Source organism: Vespa mandarinia, chromosome 8 (assembly GCF_050613455.1).
Source record: "Vespa mandarinia isolate Hongniang chromosome 8, ASM5061345v1, whole genome shotgun sequence".
Taxonomy (NCBI): Eukaryota; Metazoa; Arthropoda; class Insecta; order Hymenoptera; family Vespidae; genus Vespa; species Vespa mandarinia.
This window is the reverse complement of record NC_140817.1, coordinates 6971596-6985000: the sequence shown is the minus strand read 5'-3', so window position 1 is coordinate 6985000 and position 13405 is coordinate 6971596. Positions and strand designations below refer to the sequence as shown.

Sequence of the window (13405 nt, the reverse complement as noted above, 5' to 3'; positions counted from 1 at the left end):
TCAATTCAAACCTTCCTTTTATAATGTGTTCTTTTTATAATTGCTTCTTTAATTCTATATTTGAACAAATTATTTCGATTCACAAATTTCAGTTCGATCTTCATTCCGATCGTTTGACCACAGTGTTTTTAATGTTATTGTATATAATTTAAATATCTTTCTATATGATCTCAAAATTAGTTTATTTATCTATTCATTATAGACAATTTCCCTAAAGTAATTTACGGAAAAGTAATATGTAATATGTTCATCTACTGTTACTCGACGTTGATATTTTAAAACAAACATTTATCGAACATTATTTGAGCGTTTTAATTTTTGGGTTAAAACTTAATTAATCGGAACAGATTTAAAAAAAGAAAAGAAAAAAACTACGTTCCCAATATGAATAAATACGTATATATTAAAAGAATAATTGAAATTTTTTCTTTTGTAATTTTGATACATTTTACGCACGTTGCAAAAAAAAAAAAAAAAAAAAAAAAAGAAACAGAAAAAAAAAGAAAAAAATAAAAGAAAACAGAAAAAAAAGAAGAAGAGAAAAACGAAACTTTTCAGTTTCGACGGAACTCAATTATATAAAAAATTCACGAATTAAAACTTTAACAAATTTTATGTTTGATCACATACATTTTGACGACCGTTTCCTCTTTCTATTTGTTTCAACACAAAATCCATTAGCAGATCTTGCTAATTATTTATCTTTTATTATATATTTTTGTTTTCTAATATTTTATTGTACGACTTTAATTTATGCATTTATTATAACAATTAGCTATAATGATATAATTGGTTATAAAGATAAACGTTATTATTGTGACGTCATTGTGGCCTAAAATGAAAAAAAAACTGTTCATTAAAAATCGATAATATAAATTTAATAAAAAATTTTTTTAAATACCCGTAATTGATAAATAAGCAATTAAGTAGTTACATCATCTAAACTACCATTTATGTATATCGTCACGCCGTTCAAATTGTCCGAACCATTTATATACGATCTGAGACTATTGAAAATGTACTCGAAATATAAATGTGTCCATTAGTTGGAAAATGAAACGTTTCAGAAAAAATTTAAAAAAATACAAAGAAAATAAAAAAAAAAAAAAAAAAAGAAAAAAAAAATAAGAAAAAAGAGAAAAAAGAAAAAAAAACCACGTTCCAACACGTTTATACAAGTCCGTGCTTGTGGGGATGTCTTCAGTGATCTGATCAGAAAGTAGGCAAAATAATCTTTATTAATATGATATTTAGGTACGTAAATACATACATAAATAATTACATATGTAACCGTATGTCACATATAAATGTTTTACCTTTGATGACCTTTATAAATATTATGTTTCCGTGTACGTCAAGATTACAGTGTTAACAAAGTTAAAAAAAAAAATGCGCTCATAATATAAATATTATATAAATAAAATGAGCGGAAGTATAAATTTTTTGTAATATAGATTTCATTATAATTGTAGATTTTATTGTATAGAAATCGCATATGTTTGCTCTATGTTATTTAATCAATATTAAATAGTTCCTTTTTTTCTAGCTGACTCTCTAATTCTCAATATTAAAATAAAGTGGAAGCAACTAATATAATATTTTCATCATATACATATATGATGAAAAATCATTACTAAATGATACGTACTAAAAAAAAAAAGGACGCAAAAAATACACAATTTACATATTATGCGTACACGGATGTGCATGAATAACATGCGTTATTTCACTCTCGTAAGAAAAAACGATATAATTATTTTATATTAAGTGCTTATTTGTCGTAATGAAAATATTACTAATACATGAACGCGTTTCTATGATTGCGTTTTATTTTTATGGAAATTAAAAAAAACTTTGAAAAAAGTTATCAGCTAGTTGTTAATTTAAAATTTTAATTCCCGATAATTTTAATTTTAATTTTTTTCCTAATATGCTAATAATAAGCTGTACTATCATTATTATTATCATTATGTAAATATTATTATCAAAACGAATCTAATCAAAATGACTTTTAAATCATTTGTCTGTATGTAAAATTATGATTTAACATATTTTTTGGTATATTATTATACAATAATGTATTGAAACGAAATATAATAAAAAGAAATATAATAAAAATCTCATAATATTTTCATATAACATATGTCTTCTTATAATGAAGTCATCAATTAATCCATCCAAAATGTCGTTTATGTATATTTCTTTACAAATAAATAGAATAAAATAACTTATATAGTTATTCTTATAATAATTAAATAAACAAATATAAATAGTTAATTTAAGTCGACAATGATACGACAGATAATAATGATCATTATATTAATATACATAAGATATCAACTAAGATATCAAAAATATAAAAATATTAAAATGTAGAACAAGGACACTAAAAAATCATTATATGTTTAAGGTATATATATATATATATATATATAGAGAGAGAGAGAGAGAATTCTAATTTTTGTTTTTTGAAAAATAATTCGATTATAAAACGGATTAGATTTTATATCTGAAAAGTAAAGAAATAGATATTGTTGTAAATAGTATTTAAACAGAAAATATACGATTGACTTCAAATGCTTTAATTTGATTCTTATTCCAACGAGAAAATGGAATTTATTATTAGACAGATTTGATAGATTGGATATTGGCTTCTATAATTGTATCGTAAAAATTTCAACGAGGCAACCCTTTTATAAGATACGAGATTTGATCGGTGTGAATTTCGAAACGTTTCTTTGTCAACAATTTAGAATCGAATGAAAGCGAAAAAAAAAAGAAGAAAATGAAAAATAAAATGAAGTAAATAAATTAAGTTGATGAATGGAAAAAAACACTTATGCTAAATTTGAATTCTGAATATGATTCGAATATGTAAGTTCACGCAATATCCTATGAATAGTATATATTTATTGGAGATTATATATATGATAATATATTGGAAATATACAATTCTTCTATAAGTGATTCACTTTTATGTTCACTTCACCTTATATATATATATATATATATATATATATATATATATTTTTTTTTATTATATATATATTTATATATATATATTATTATATATATATTTTATTATATATATATTTATATATATATTATTATATATATATTTTATTATATATATATTTATATATATATATTATTATATATATATTTTATTATATATATATTTATATATATATATATATATATATATATATATATAAGTACATGTCTTTTGTAAATTTGTTAAGTACATTGTCTAATTGTTACAATTGACAATGTACTTAACAAATTTACAAAAGACATGTACTTATATATATATATGTGTTAAATTATATATATAATGATAAATTATTAATAGCCAAGAGTTATTTCAATCAGCCGATGAAAAAAGAATTACAACCGATTTCATACAAAATATAGAATATTATTCGTTATTTTACATTGGATTTAAAAATTTTGCGATGATATGAAATGATCATTAGATAATCATAGATTTGCTCCTCATTATATAGTTAAATAAAATGTTTCGTACCGTCTTATTGGTCAATTTGCTAAGTTTTTTTACGAACGAAAGGAACGGCACTTTTATTTATTTATTTAAACGCATTTATAAAAGAAAAAAGTAAAAAAAGGAAAAAAAAAATAAGAAAGAAAAAGAAAAGTAATAAAATGTGAATTTTGCATTGAAGGACTTGTTAAGTCCTACAGATGCATATACGCGTTGATATTTGCTTGTTCGTTAATCGCGACTCGGTGACCTAACCTCTACAGTGTTCGTAATTTGTGCTATTATATTACAATAGAAGAGGACTTCGTATGTCCTGTGTCTACTTAGTATAATATATATATATTAGTATATATATATATATATATATATATACATACATAACCTACTGGGTTTACACGGCATTATTGTTCTATGCGTCCTTCGACGTGTTTCTACATTTGTCAAGCTTTTTTCTACAACGTATTATAAATTTTTTTCCCCTTTCTCTCTCTCTCTCTCTCTCTTTCTCTCCCCTTTCGATCCTATCGCATCCTCGATTTCATCGACAGGTTAAACGACCGATCCCCATCGATGATAATTGCCCAAGATTAACAAGCACGAGAAAGAGGAGGAAAAAGAGGAAGTATAGATTGATTGAAATCGAACGATAAGCGAGCGAGAGCAAGAGAAAGAGAGAGAGAAAAAGAGAGAGAGAGAGAGGTAGAATATTTTTCAAAGCCGACAATTGACGTCCTCGTCGAGTTTTCTCGACGAAACGAATGTTTTCTATAGAGACTAACGAACGGGATCGAGTAACTAATATCGAAAAGCAGACAGATAGTGAGAGAGAAAGAGAGAGAGAGAGGAGAAACAATGAATAGAAAAAAAGATGAATTTGGAAGGACAGAAGTGATATATGATGATGAAAACAGCGTCGTGCCAAAAATCTATTTATGTATAATTAAAAATATAAAGATTATACGGAAGTACTTTATTTAAAATAGACTCACCTGGCTCCTTCTTTTTTTATCCCTTCCAATAATCGTAATCTCTTTTTTCGTCAATGAACTTTCCCGTTTGTTCGTTACAAGTCACGTGTCATTGATTTTTCTGATGGTCTTTGATTTTTCTTTTTCAAATTAATTTGAATAATGGAAATTTTTAAGAAGAAGTGAACGATGTCCTGCGATTGAAACTTACTCTCTCTCTGTGTCTGTCTGTCCCTCTATCTTACTCTGCTATGCCAGGGATTAATGCAACAATCCAACAGCGCCACAGAAACTGAGATGCCGGCTATCGCGGCAATGGTTAAATATAATTCTTGGACCGATGTAAGCGCTACATTTATCGCCATCTTTTGACATCTAAAATAAATATTTAAGAAATGTTATCCATTGAGTAAATAAGAAAAAAGAAGAGAGAGAGATATTAAAGGGAAATAAAATTATTTAAAAATAGAATGATAAATAACGAAGTTGATAATAATGGAAAAAAGACAAAAAAATTTATATACATTTTAGCTTAAACGGAAGATTTATTATAATTATTTGACTATGACATATAAACACGTTACGTTTGAATCGATATCGTGTGCGCATTTTTATATAAGCAAATAAAAAAAAAACAAAATCATTACATAACTAAGCGAAGTTTATAATTCATATTATTTATTTATTATTAATTTTAATTTTAATTAAATTATTATGTGAATCTTTAATTATTAATTTTAATTAAATTATTATGTGAATCTTTAATTATTAATTTTAATTAAAGATTCACATAATAAGATAACGTTGTTTAAAAATAATAAGAGCAAAGGATATTTGTTGGACTATGATACATATCTCTAGTTATTTTTATTTATTAATTTTCGACATATTTCGATCGAATATAAATGATCAAAATATTTTTTAAATGACGTTTTTGTGTGTAAAAAGTGCACGTCGATAAACGTGACATAAATAAAAAATGTTTAGAGACGGAAAGGTAAAACATCCGAATTGTTTTTTTTATTTTCCTCCGTGTTCTCCGTCTTAATCGTTTTCTCGACTAATATATCTCGTTTGTCGATCGTTACATTAGATTGTTTTTGAGATGTACCGACGAACGAGGCCCAGAAAGCCCTTTTTGATATGTTATTGGCTGATCGCTTTCGTATGGACGATGAATGTTTAACAGACGAACGATTTTTCATGATCGATGATACGTTCAATGATTCGTTAGGTTTCTTTCTATTCATCGAAATCATTTCGCTATTTTTTGAGGCAAAATTAGGATAATTTATAAAGTAAGAAGTCGCAGGTTTATTTGAATGATCATTAATAAAATAGGGTTGAAACGAGTGATCGTTATGATATCCATGATGGCTAGGATGACGATTAGAATGATGATTAGTATTATGAGGAAGAGGATGATGATCAAGTTGTTGATGATGTCGGTGATGATAATGAAAGTGTATATGAGGCATATGAGGAATAAAGTGATGTTCTCGAAATCCCCGTACTATGCTATCTTGCATTTGCTTCCTTTTGTTCCAAATTCTCTCAAATATTCCAATAGAAACGGCGGTAATGAGGCCAACTATCAGTATTAAAAAGGCCGAGTAAACATCGGCGAATCTTGCACTGTTAAATGTCGTTGGTGCTTTGCACCTTGGCATTTCTGGTAACATTTTCTCAGCTATTCTTCGAAGAACACCGTGTTCTTGTATACGCAGTATACTGCAATGATAAAGTATAGTATAGTTTTTTTAATGTTCTTTTGATAAATGGCTCTTTTTTTTTTATTTACTGCGAATGATAACATATAAATTAATCTGATGGCTGATTACGAAAGTTAAGATTAGATTTACCTCAAATTGATAATCTTTTTATATGGACAAGTATTGGCCATAGGTAAAGCGACGAGAGTAAACGTCTGAGGTAAAGGGAGTTCCTTTAACGAACATCTTTCTTGAATGAACGTTGTACGTAAAACACGGCGTGCCAGAGTTGCGCTAACGAAAAATCCATAACGTCCTTGAGCGGCTTTCATGAGACCAGTCGTCGCTCCCAAACGAGATTCACGATTGTTGAAAGCTTTTATATATAGTTGACGAAGGTGACTGTCGTTAACGTTCTACAAGAATTTTGATAACAGAAAAGAAGTCAAAAATCCATGTATTTATAAAGAACTTCATACCCGAATGTATTCATCATCCGTGATACTGTATCCTAATTTAAAATTATTAAACAAGAGATCTGTAATCGATTTTATTCCACTGGCTTGTACAGATAGAATGGAAGTTATAAAACCAGCGTAAGCATTGTAAGTGACCAATGCAAATACTAGGCTAAAAAGTAAGAGAGTCTTTCCCGATGGACTTTTTGGTATCCAAGGTGATCCTACGTAGGATAATATAAACGATATATCTTAATTGGCATTTTAATCATTTTTTATAATCAGAATAGTTAATCAGATTGTTGTTAAACCTTGCATGCACATGATACTCATGCACCAAAGTGCTGCTTCACCGAGTCCAACGTTCTTCTCTTCTTCAGGATGTAAAGTTCTTTTAGCCACGTAAATAATCGTTCCCATTGAGAGTAAGATTAAGAAGTATGTGGCAGCTACGCAGCCAAGTAATCGATCATTGAATGGCTGTAGAAATATATCTCTCATGGTACCGGTTTCCAACGGATGATAATAAACATTTCTCCTGTAATTAATGTAAACGAACAAATTTATCAATTGTTAAGAACATAAATACAGATGTTAAATACTAACATGTATCGAATAAGAGGATGGCTGAACGCCATATCTCCTAATCTTTCTTCATTGATAGTTATGTATCCTAATCCAACATCTACAGTACCAGCAACTACGTCACCGAGAAGATTGCTCCAAACCTTATTCGTCAGAGTTCCAAGTTTATCGTGCGGAATCAATTCCATACTCGAAATGAAGGAAATAAGAATTTATTCGATAATGTAAATCACAATTATCGAAAAATTATAATATTTGTTTTATTTTTATTTATTTATTCATTTTATTATCATTTATATAAAAATTGTGCATTGAAAATTATATTAAAAAATAAAATTAAGAATTTTCATAGGAAGGTATAATTAAAAAATAAGCGAAGATTAAATCTTTATACCTGGCATTTAGATCGTGGGTTACAGAATTAGCAAAATCTAAAAGAGGTACGATATCATTGACCTCGACCTCGTCGGTAATGTCTGTCTGGCCATCGTTTGTACCATTTAAAACGCCAAATATGATTGGCCAACCTTTGAAATCTTTTCTCAGTTTCACACTCATTGGATTCTTTAGTAAGAATAATCCTGGACACCAAGACCCAAGGGAATACACGACGAGACTAGAATTGTCGGAGTTACGAATCTTATAAACGTGCAAAAAATGGAAACACATGGTCCGATTTTCCCGAGTAATGTAATCCAGATTCATAGTTCTATCGGAATTTCGTCGTTCCGATAGATTTTGAAAATCGACAAGTTGGCCGTATTGTCGGAAGTTCGAACACGTTCTGAAATATGAAGAAAAAAAAAAAAAAAAAGAAAAGAAGAAAAAAGAAAAGAAAAAAAGTACTTATACGTCTCTTTTATCTTTTTTCTTAAAAAAAATTTTTCATCATAGATTCGATATAATTGATACAGAAATGATTTAAATTTTCGTTAAGGTTATTAATCATATTTTAGTTAATTATTTTTGAATGATCATATTAAGGAATATTACAGAATGAAAGTGGTCACGTTTAGGAGAGGAAGAAAAGTGATAGAGATGGGATAGAGAGAAAGAGAAATTATTCCAATGGGAATAATTTATATGTAGGTATACAATATTACTCGTGGCAATAACATAGAAGCAATTAACCTTGGCTATTTTTAACGACATAGAACGATTTCTAGTTTCTAACCTGTTCCGATACTTTAACGTCAATTCCCGCATAACGTCCTGCGAATTTGAAGAGGTTGCAACCACCACATCGCTGTCAATACCAATATTGAGATCCTTTAGAACGGCATCGATGGTGGTATCCGTATTTCTAGCCGTGATCATAAACCAAGATACGTAATAGTTGAACAATAATTTTTGCGAAGCCTAAAGATCGAAAGAAAATTTGTGATGTATGCAAATTAAATAAATCCAACAGCTGTTTCGAGATATAGTATATCTACCACATGGAGTACATTATCCGAGGAAGTCAAATTGAGTCCATCTAAAAGTACAATAGAACCAATTCTATGTCGTCGTATCGTAAGTGCGACTGGTATATTTGGATTTGTTGCCGACTGAATAGACACGCTAATTCCTCTTTCAGCAAGGCAAGTCATTAAAGGTCGAGCATATTTCAGGACACAATCTACGTGCGAGAATATTGAATTTGATTTTGGCATAGAATTATTATTTTAGATATTAATAAATATTTCTCGTTATTAAGAAAGATTTTAAAGTAATTAAAATTTATTTAAAATTTTACTTGACCTTGTCAGATTATATGTCAGTTATTTGAAATAAATCATTAATCTTTTATACTTATATTATATCAGTATATGATATCAGACTTACTTTCACAATAACAGACCGTTAAGAATTTATTTCTAATATTAGGCATATATATATTTTTATTAATGTTATACATCCTTATCAAAGAAAAATGCGATAATTTTATATGAAATTTGCAGATTAATATATCTCGTGTTAATAATTTTTTCACGGAAAGAGAAATTTCTTAGAAAGTACAAAGTGCAATATGGAAAAATATTTATATTTACAAAGATTAAAATTGTCATACTTACTCTTTGAACTGAGATTATCGAAAAGTACAATTTGATCCCATGATCTCCATTTAGCATACTCAATCATTAATTGCAACGTTAATGGCGATGGTATAATGCAATTATTTACAAAGACAAAGAAAAGAGACGAGAGTATTAACAAAATTGTCTTCATTTCTTTTTTTCTCCTTCTTCTCACCTCTTATTTCTCGAGTACACGTACTTAACAATCGTTGGCGAAGATGACGACAACAAAAATCAAACTCTTAGCGAAATCGGTTTCACATTACGTTGTACAAAAGTATATATATATATATATATGTAAGCTATATAGAACCAATTATCTACGTTCGTTTTTGCTGCCTATCAACTTAATAATTTCGTTTAACGTGAGTTGTTCTAAAATTAGAAATTCAATCGAAGAATAAACTGAACATTTAAGATAAATTGTAGTTTATTGTTAGTTTTTAAACAAAATTTTATACTTCTTATTATTATTTCGAGATTAAGGTCGATCGTATATATGCATGCGTGTTTTAATAATTATTAATTATAATATTTTCTCTAACTATTAATTATAATATATATATATATATATATAAGTATTATACGCATACCATATATAACGATTATATCACCAGTTTAATAAAATTAAATAGGAGAAAATGTTAAAAAGAAAAAACAAAAATTAAGATGATCCAAAGTGTTGTAACTACTGGTACAAAGAGAATTATTTTCCGTCGAATGATCACGCTACCATGAACTGTGTCAGATGGCGATCGGTCAGAAACTAGAAATTATCTTATAAAAAACGATTCGATTGCTTTCTTTCTGCCCCATCGAAACTATCCAATAGAAATTAATTGATCAGATAGAGATCATAAAAGCATTTTTATTTTTTGTACGAGCAAATTAATTGATTGAATGTCGTTTCACAATGGTCATTAATAATAATCCCATGGGACATGAGGTACAAGAATGGTAAAAGTAAAATTATCTATGTCGCCTAACGACGTTCCGAGTGAAAGGAAACATAACATTATTATTTATTTCATAAGCGTTCGAATTTTCGAAATTATTGTCTTTTCTATTAAGATAAACCGACAATTTTTATTTTTGTGCACATTCGATTCACAATTGAATTCTTTACTGAAGCACAAAGTTTTACGTTAAATAAGGAAGTAAAATCGTTTTCTTCTTTTTTTCTTTTTTCTTTTTTTTTCTTGTTTTTTATACATGATTTTTCCGACAGTATTTCTTACTTATACCATCGTTAAAGAGTACAAGGAACATGTGCTGAGTTGGCTCTTAACAATCGTTCAGAATTTTTTATTTGACGTGTATCAATTAAAATAATAATCTTGCGCGATTTTCATTGAAAGATATTAAATAGAAATGGTTCGATATCTCTTGAGTCATGCTTATTGATTGAAAATTTATATGGTAATGCTGAATATCATTTCATTCAATAAAAGATTAACGATTGCGCAATTGGAATATTCCATTATTTATTAATTATTTAATCATTTGTTGGATTAATAATTAATAATTGAATTTCTTATTGTCCTAAGAAATGTTTATTTTTATATATTTTTTTTTCTTTTGTCAATAATGATAAATGAAATGAATGAATGAAAAATGATGAATGAAATGAATAAGTGACTCCAAAGAATGATTATGACTATCAATGATATTGTTTTGTAATCATAAGTTTTGTATTTTATAATTAAATAAATTTAATGACTTAAAGCTTGTCTACAATGTATTATTTAGAATCATTGACAAAATTAATCGTAAACACGTCGTGAATAATTGATTAATTACCATTAAAATTATATCGGATTGTTAATAAATTAAATGATATCGAACGATTTAATATATTTTTATCTACAGATAAGATTATCGATTAGATTTATTAATCAATGATAAAAATAATTAAACATCAGAAATTATTCGAGATAAATGTTTTATATCACGATTTATCTTTGTCGGTAAATTATCGATACTGAATAAAAAAAATCACTTAATAACAAACGTAATGTAGGAGGTTTTAATCAATTACATTTTTTTGTCCCCATTTTTAACAAGATTTTTAACAATGCAAACAGCACCATATAACTTATAATTCTAAAACTCCATCATTATTATTGATTTTCTCTTATCCTGGAACGTCGCATTAGCGAGAAATTTAATTCTCAAGAAGGCCGTGTATGGCGTTAACGGCGTTTCGGATCAATCGTTTGAGTTTTAGGAAGAGAGAAAGAGATAGAAAGTAAAACGGATAGGTAACAAACCTAAGTAATTCTGATAAAAAAAAGATATTACTTTATTATTCGAAATAACGATTGAATTTCATCGAAGTGTCAGCCTTTAAAACATCGTCACGAAGATTTTTTTGGAGTAATTTGAACGATATAGGAAAGAAAGAAGAAACGAACGACGATTTCATTCATGATTCTTCGCAAAACGATCGGGAGTGTTCTCTCACATCGACGAAAAACATTTCGTCGACATTTTGGTGCGTATATTGCATGTAGATTTTCTGCAAAAATCATTATTATACTAAATATGCAAAATTTAAATATAGAAAACAATTAAGATCAATTATTGTCTAATTAATTAGTTATGTTCTTTTATTTCTCTCTCTCTCTCTCTCTCTCTCTCTCTCTCTTTCTCTTTCTCTTTTTTTCACATGTGTACAGAAATAAGGCTATTTACCATCTAATAAATTTACATCATAAATTTTCCTGATTACAATAATCAAATTATTTTAACATATTCAAATATTTGAATGTATTCAAGAATACATTCAAGGAAAAATAAAAAGTGAAAACATAATGATTGTTTTCGTTTCTTCTTTTTCTTTTTTTCAAAAAAATTTTCTCTTTTCGTAAAAATTGTTTCACAAAATTATATTTTCTTTCTTTACTTTATTTTTAAACGCATTATTTTCAAGAAAATTAACATTTTTTTTTTACAAATCATCAAACATATTTCTTATTATGTTTTCATGGATGATTTCCCGGAATTTTGAGAAAAGTGCTATAGTCCTGATAAGTATTGTGTCTAAAAAATATTGACTTTCGAAATTGATATAAACATTTTTTTTTTTTAATTTAAAGATTATGATAAAGTCATTTTGTGATAATCATCTCAAAATAAGTACTGATACATTCGACATATTGTAATACACAATTAATTTACCATTTACAATACCATGAACAATTGTTTTTAGTATATAGATAATGGTCCCATGATGGGTTTTGGCCGAACTTTAAGATTTTATAGGAAAATTTAATTCTAAAAAAAAATTTCCTACAAACATCGATCGTAAATGCTTTGAAATTGCGATTACTTTATACATTTCTACAAATTTTTAGGAAATAATCTGGTCCTTAAAAAAAAAAAAAACCATAAAATGTATTAAAACAAAAATTAAAGAATTAAATTAGTTAAATTAAATAAATTAGTTAATTAAAAAAGTAATGAATTAAATTATACTTTAAATGAGATTTATGATTTTGGTTTGGAGATAATCGGTTTTAAATGTACAAAAAAAATGATTTTTTGCGGTTATCTATAAATAATTTTATTAAAAATGGAACCTTTTTCATTGAAATGGTAGAGTTGCATACGTTGTCACTTGTGTTCGGTAGGAAACCATTTTCCCACGCATGCTAATTTGGTGATCGGGTCATTGTTAGTGCGTAGAATATTCCGTCCCTTCTAAGCGCTAAACTACAGCGCTAAACCATCGTGTTAAGCTATTTCTAGATATCATGAGTATATGGATAACATCCAGCTATATATTTAGCAATTGCAGAGAACTCCGTAAGATTTGTTCTTGAAAGGTTGTAAATCCTTTCGGTATAGTTTTCTCATATAATAGTATCAGTCGAAAATCGATTAATAATTTTCTTAAAAATTTCTAAAGTTTTTTTTTCTCAAATGGATACTCATTATAATTATGATATTAAAGAGTTTTGCAATAATACCCGGCAAATATATAGGTAGTGGTTTTGGTTAAAACGTATAAACGTTTGCGAGAAACAGTATCATTATCTAACTTGTCTGTATTATAAAGACCTATTTGCAACGTTAGAATAACAGAAAGAGTTGGGAGGTATTTTGCGAGGATACGTAT

The 13405-nt window shown here is 27.5% G+C and overlaps 3 protein-coding genes across 6 annotated transcripts in view; 1 reads left to right on the top strand and 2 right to left on the bottom strand.

Moving 5' to 3' along the window:
• Positions 1–4781, bottom strand: part of LOC118446101 (acyl-CoA Delta-9 desaturase-like) — an 18802-nt gene extending 14021 nt beyond the window's left edge. The window contains exon 1 of one of the 2 annotated variants that reach the window (XM_085659020.1): positions 4682–4781. The gene's annotated coding sequence lies outside the window, so the exon portion shown is untranslated. Of the gene's footprint in view, positions 1–4491 lie in introns of both variants that reach the window. The other variant, XM_035876402.2, reaches the window with a different exon arrangement.
• LOC118446086 (acyl-CoA Delta-9 desaturase) overlaps positions 1–13405 on the top strand; it is a 38082-nt gene that overhangs the window by 8781 nt on the left and 15896 nt on the right. For 2 of the 3 annotated variants that reach the window (XM_035876346.2, XM_035876355.2), the window contains exon 1: positions 11521–11779. The exons of the other annotated variant lie outside the window; for it this stretch is intronic. The gene's annotated coding sequence lies outside the window, so the exon portion shown is untranslated. Of the gene's footprint in view, positions 1–11520; positions 11780–13405 lie in introns of those variants that run through there. 3 annotated transcript variants of the gene reach the window in all.
• LOC118446041 (uncharacterized) lies at positions 5313–9436 on the bottom strand. The gene is made up of 9 exons (XM_035876210.2): positions 9283–9436; positions 8662–8846; positions 8400–8584; positions 7620–8009; positions 7247–7414; positions 6952–7178; positions 6662–6864; positions 6333–6598; positions 5313–6201 (listed from the first exon to the last, which is right to left on the bottom strand). The coding sequence occupies exons 1-9, from the start codon at positions 9434–9436 to the stop codon at positions 5454–5456; spliced, it is 2526 nt and encodes an 841-aa protein (XP_035732103.1). The 3' UTR covers positions 5313–5453.

Excerpts from the sequence above, each read along its gene's own strand:
- LOC118446041 (XM_035876210.2), bottom strand. The coding sequence starts at position 9,436 with ATGAAGACAATTTTGTTAATACTCTCGTCTCTTTTCTTTGTCTTTGTA. Across the intron at positions 8,847-9,282 it reads CGATAATCTCAGTTCAAAGA|ATTGTGTCCTGAAATATGCT; the intron begins GTAAGTATGACA and ends TCTCGCACGTAG. Across the intron at positions 7,179-7,246 it reads CATCCTCTTATTCGATACAT|GAGAAATGTTTATTATCATC; the intron begins GTTAGTATTTAA and ends CATTAATTACAG.